The sequence below is a fragment of the Populus trichocarpa genome, chromosome 11 (assembly GCF_000002775.5).
Source record: "Populus trichocarpa isolate Nisqually-1 chromosome 11, P.trichocarpa_v4.1, whole genome shotgun sequence".
Lineage (NCBI taxonomy): Eukaryota > Viridiplantae > Streptophyta > Magnoliopsida > Malpighiales > Salicaceae > Populus > Populus trichocarpa.
Window position 1 is genome coordinate 8190790 of NC_037295.2, and position 5403 is coordinate 8196192.

Genomic DNA, 5403 nt, shown 5'->3' on the forward strand with positions numbered 1-5403 from the left:
TCTCCTCGCTACCCACTACCATTTGGACAAAGATGGTTTGAACTCAAATTTCCCTTACCCACTATCTCTTTCTCAATACTGCAATAATTTAAAATGTTTTAAACTTATAGTATTTTTGTTTTTCTTTTGCTGTACATTAAAATGTTCGAAATTCAATTTTTCCTCCACTCTAGAAACATAATAACAAAAATATAATTTATTTGTAATTACTTTGTGAATAATAATTGAAAGTTAAGTAAAATTGCGATTTTATTTTTTTGTCTTAGTCATGAATCATATATTAACTTTTAAAATAATTGTTATTGAACCATTTCTACTGCCATTAGAAGCACAATGCGCCCGTTTTTTTATTACAGAATGAAGACTGTTTTGGCATCTGCAGATCTTTTCTATGCCTCCAGACCTAGTATTAGAAGTAAAGAAGTAAAACTGAACCGACTTCGGTTGTAACCTTCTAATTTAAAGAGGTGCTGGTCGATATCATCGATGTACATGAGGAATTATTTGACTTCCTCGAACACATCTTACAACAAACAAACAAGCTTTCGCTAGGAATTGGCGAAACTTGAGAATTAGAAAATCCATATACTTTTGCGCCAATCTCCACACCATTGATCTGAAACAATGTGTGAAGAGGTTCGCAGAACTTCACATTTGTAGGCTAATTACTGCTCACTGTAAACCAACAGACAGCAGATACACAGTAAGTATGCATTCAGCCATATGAAGATGGATTGAGTTGATGAAATCCCTGTTACAACATTCAGGACTTCTTGCACAGTAGTCGTTTCTAATTTGCAACACCCTACTCTTCACACAGATGTGTGAGCATTAGATTGCATGCATGCCACTACTGCCAGCACATCATGTTTCAATCAGATGGCACCCAGTGCCGATTAGTCAACTTCAATTGGTCAAGTTGTCAATCATTCTTCATTCCATCCATCTCTTTTCACTCTAACTCTTTCACCATTGAAGTGGATATACTTCCATTTACACAGGTACCTTTCAAGAACCAATTCCCGCTTCTCTTCTTGGCCTAATTTCTTGAAGGCACGTGCCACTCTCCAAACAGTATCTTCATCTGGTCTTACACCCAACTCCTCCATGTCAGCGAACACCTGAGTTTCTCGTAAAAAGAAATTCAAGCTTTAATACCATACCTATAACTCTCAAATTAAGCATTATTCAGATTTCACGTTTTCCAATCAAATAATTGAAAGAAAAGATGGGAACGGTTTACCAGTACCTCTATTATCTCATCTTGCATGTTATGATGATCATACAGAGAAATCATCCTTGAAAATAAGCGCTTCGACATAGAGCGAGTATGTACATGTATAATCATGTTCCATAATGATTTAGCCTCATCTACCCTGTCATCCTTATCGAATGCCAGTAGAAGGGTGTCATATGTTCCCAGTGTTGCTCCTTGACCTTTGCTCAACATCCACTTTGCCACCTGAGTACAAAATAGACTTACTACAGGCTAATAGAATTGTAAAATATTCACTCCAGCAACAATAATTATTTACACAAATAAGCTAGAAATATCACAATAAACTGTACTCATTAACATCATGACAGAACATCCATCAGGAAAGAAAGTAAAGAAAGAAAGAACAAGAAAACACCACAGAAGACAAAGAAACCCACTAGCACTGAAAGTGCTTCACATATTTGTTCGGTCAACTTCTCACAGTTTAGCCTACAGAACAATACGACAAAACAGTTCTGTGAGAAAGAATTCTTATTGCACATGGTTTAATCCTTCCAAGAGACTCCTTTAATTGAACTAATGTTCATCAACATATGAACTCAAAATAACTCGTCAGAGATTAGGATTTGACCAGATGCAGAGCTATTAAGTTTCACCACATGATGATGCCATATGGTGATGTTCAATTATAAATAATGCAACAGTTGATGTAAACAATCAATATCATTTTATCTTCAATAACATCAATTAGAATGGTTCCTATATATTCAGGCATGAGGTTGACATCAAAACAAAATTTTGAACATGGCATACTTGAATTACACGCGTCCATTGCCTCCTCTGCTGCAATATTTTTAAAGCTTTCGCTGCTGCAATCAATGGAAACTCTGTCTCCCAGGCTGTCCATTTATCTAATGCTCCATAAACAGCCTCTTTCTCGTTAGGAAGTTCAGAAACCTGCCATTTCAAACCAAACAAGAAAATTACATTTCAAACAGAGAACATTGCACTTTTTATTATTAATTTTCATAAAGCACTTTTTATTACTAAACTTCATTGTTGTAAATATATGTTTAAGGTTGCCATAAACTTCAAAACAGTTCTCTGCTAGGCAAAATACTACGCTTGAAGAAACTTACAATTCTAACAAGATTCAGTGCCTTTTGCCCAGATCCAGCTGAATCTCTTTTCTGCCATAAGTGGTGCTCCTTCTTTCCTGATTTCTTTACAACCTTCCTGCATTACACCAGTATGTCTAAGCAAAACATTTGTGACAAGTAAAACAATGAATATAGCAGGTGTTCTCTTGTCTAATGATCAAGGACAACCAATTTAGTAAACCACTCAAAATTGATTATCAAAAATTACAGAGAAAGGAAAATCACCTATTCTCATCAGCTCTGGAATTCAGTTTTAGTTGTTTTTTAGAGCATTTGACACAAAGAGCACTTGTTACCTGTGTATAAAACAAAAAAGATTCAGTGAAAGATAGACTCTCTAAAATACTTGCAAAGAAATGCAATAACAAGAAAGGGGGATTGATTTTTCTTTCTTGCCTTTGGTTCGAGGCTAGTAAGCCTTGCTGTCCTTAGGAAGAATGAAATTTTGACACTAGGAAATAAAAATCCAGAGGATAGAGCTACTTCATTCATCATAATCTACACCATAAATAACTTGTAAGAAGATATCTCAAAGAAAAAAAAGCACAAAGGCCATACCTAATGAAAAAACAACAAATGGTGACCTAGAAATGGTAACCTTGTCAATTGCAGAAGCAATCATTAGTACTGTGAAGAAATTGGGGAAGAAGAAGATGCTTTTGAATCTGAGCGAGCGTTGCCTTGCCTGATATGATGGGCACGCTTTATATTTAATGAAACATGATAGCTAATGCATTTAGTTATTTTCTTGCATTGCAACATGATAGCCAGTTGTAGGCATACAGAAACCACATTTAGTTACTTTCCTTCCCTTATTCTCCTTGACTGTGATGTTGTCATTATAGGCCAATCAAGCTTGACTTTGGTGATTCTCTGCTGGAAACGCTACTACTTGCAACCATTTCAATAGGGCCTATCCAAACCTAGACACCTGAAACAGGAGATCTGTACTGAGCCTGAATTTCAGTTTTCATAGTATGTGTTCTGGGGACTGTGTTAGCTTTTTGAGATGGGAAACATTTTGCAGACTCAAGAGTGGGAGAGAATGAGGAGACAGGCAAGTAGCAACTCATTGCCTCCTACATTCAAAAGCATTACTATCCTCTTACGACCTTCACTCAGAAAAGCAGAAACAGGTTCACATAAGGTGAGAACATCCACTGACCGAATCACCCTTTTCAATATGTACTGTGAGAGTTGATTACTGACTACTAATATTGACATGATAACAGATGATATCATAGTTGTCAGCAATAAGCAACAAAAAGTCAATAATAAGATTACAGGTTCGATATTCATTATGCTATCGAACTTTTCATCCAAGAAAAGAATTACAAAATAAGGCCAGGTTAATATTGGCTTCAACATGATGCTTTCTACAAGTTTCTAGAAGTCAACCTATAACAGCCCATCTTGGTATACATCCGACACAGTAGTTTGATTAGATGGGTGGTGTGCACAACATATGAATCGAACAATGTCAATTGTAAGAGTCGCTCTCGGCGACCCCAAAATAAACTTCTTGGCATACCACACTTGATACCAATTCTGGCTCCCAAACCTTACATGCATCAGCAAAAACCTGAACTGGTTTTCCATTTCTGGAGTGATTCAAAGCAAAAAAAAATGACTAGTAGATGTCATACAGAAGTACAGCTTCGATAATATCTGAAATCCTTCAGTCCTGAACATACTTGGGTTCAACATCTAGTACGTCTTTTTTGCTTTGAAACTCAGGAACGCAAACCAAATCTTGCAGTAACCTAACAAAGTCCCTTCCGATCTTCATACACAAATCAAATTGCTGACTCAACAACTTGACACAAAACACAATCTCTAAATTTTTTTAAAGACTCCATCTTCTATAATTTGATACCCTACAATGATCAGCTAACAACCAAAGATAAACATACAATGCACTTCTGAAAGCCAGTGGCTCTTCTTTCCCTAAACAATTACATATCCTTAAAAAAATAGCGCTAAACTTGAAACACAACCACAAATTCCCATCATTAAAATCCCCAGTAACAATATTCCTTGACAAGCCATCAAAACCAACTCCTAAAACATCAATTATTTCTTTTACAGCACAAATCAACAGATCCTTAGCCAAATCAACAGACTTGCCATACAAGTCATAACAATTTCGACAATAAAATTAACAAACAAGGCATACCCATCAGTAACAACAGTATGTAGATGCTTGATATGATCCTTGGCTAAATGGGGTTCAGTTAACTTAAAACCCTATAAAGAATGGCAAGATTGAGCCTTCAGTGCTGATCTTGCGAGGTTGGTATTATAATTAAAGGAAATGTGGGACTTAGTGTAGGTTCAAGCTCATCATAAGGCTTGCGTAAGAGAGAGTCGGGGCTCTCTCTCATCCTCAAGGGCACAACTGATTTAAGCAGCTTTGAAGCCATGCAAAGAGCAAAAAAGATGAAACAACAGATAAAAGGTGAAAGGTAAGATGGTATGTACCTTATACTGCCTCAAATATCCCATAAACAGCACCTGAACAGAAAGCAAACGATAATTGTGTAAATTATAGAAATTGAGAATAATAATTTAGAAAACAACAACAACCCAATAACAAGAAAACCATAGCAATAAAGAAAAATGTTTTCTTTTTATATGGAAATTTAGCATGAGAGAACTTACCCTCCAACATTAACGCAGAGCTCAAACAGCAAGTCAGGAACTAGCCATCTATGACTATCCCTTCGCTCCTTCGATTTTTTAAGGATGATTTTGTTAGCTTTATTGTTGTGGATTGGAGCTGGCCTTCGGAATAAAAGCACCTACAAGATTTTCTTGTTTTGTAGGTGGGCTTTGGGTCTTTATATTTGTTAAAGCTGATTTTTGCTTTGGGTTTCTCTTTAGGCTTCATTTGAATGCCTTTACCAAGGCTTCAAGCCCCATTATCTTCTCTTCTCAAAAAACAGGAGCCTGATTACTCTACGGCGTAAAGGGTATTAGCATTGCTTGCTTCTTGTCGAGGGGGGAGGAAAAATAAAATTGGGT

The 5403-nt window shown here is 36.4% G+C and overlaps 1 protein-coding gene across 4 annotated transcripts; it reads right to left on the reverse strand.

Moving 5' to 3' along the window:
• Nucleotides 1-424: 424 nt before the first annotated feature.
• LOC18102931 (pentatricopeptide repeat-containing protein At4g18975, chloroplastic) lies at nucleotides 425-5186 on the reverse strand. 4 transcript variants are annotated; one of them, XM_024611539.2, is made up of 9 exons: nucleotides 5041-5186; nucleotides 4861-4893; nucleotides 2978-3064; nucleotides 2776-2877; nucleotides 2605-2675; nucleotides 2359-2455; nucleotides 2033-2176; nucleotides 1250-1462; nucleotides 425-1121 (listed from the first exon to the last, which is right to left on the reverse strand). In XM_024611539.2, the coding sequence occupies exons 2-9, from the start codon at nucleotides 4882-4884 to the stop codon at nucleotides 927-929; spliced, it is 933 nt and encodes a 310-aa protein (XP_024467307.1). In that variant the 5' UTR covers nucleotides 4885-4893; nucleotides 5041-5186; the 3' UTR covers nucleotides 425-926. The 4 variants fall into 4 exon arrangements, with proteins under 4 accessions (XP_024467307.1, XP_052301652.1, XP_024467309.1 ...); XM_052445692.1 differs by lacking the exon at nucleotides 2978-3064 and adding an exon at nucleotides 3065-3310 and having other exon boundaries at nucleotides 5041-5166; XM_024611541.2 differs by having other exon boundaries at nucleotides 2978-3310; nucleotides 5041-5166.
• Nucleotides 5187-5403: the final 217 nt, after the last annotated feature.

Bases quoted from the DNA above. Each gene is read 5' to 3' on its own strand.
- LOC18102931 (XM_024611539.2), bottom strand. From the start codon at position 4,884: ATGGGATATTTGAGGCAGTATAAG. The intron at 2,878-2,977 runs GTTACCATTTCT...TTTATGGTGTAG, and splicing joins TTGCTTCTGCAATTGACAAG to ATTATGATGAATGAAGTAGC. The intron at 2,177-2,358 runs GTAAGTTTCTTC...TTGAAATGGCAG, and splicing joins CACTGAATCTTGTTAGAATT to GTTTCTGAACTTCCTAACGA.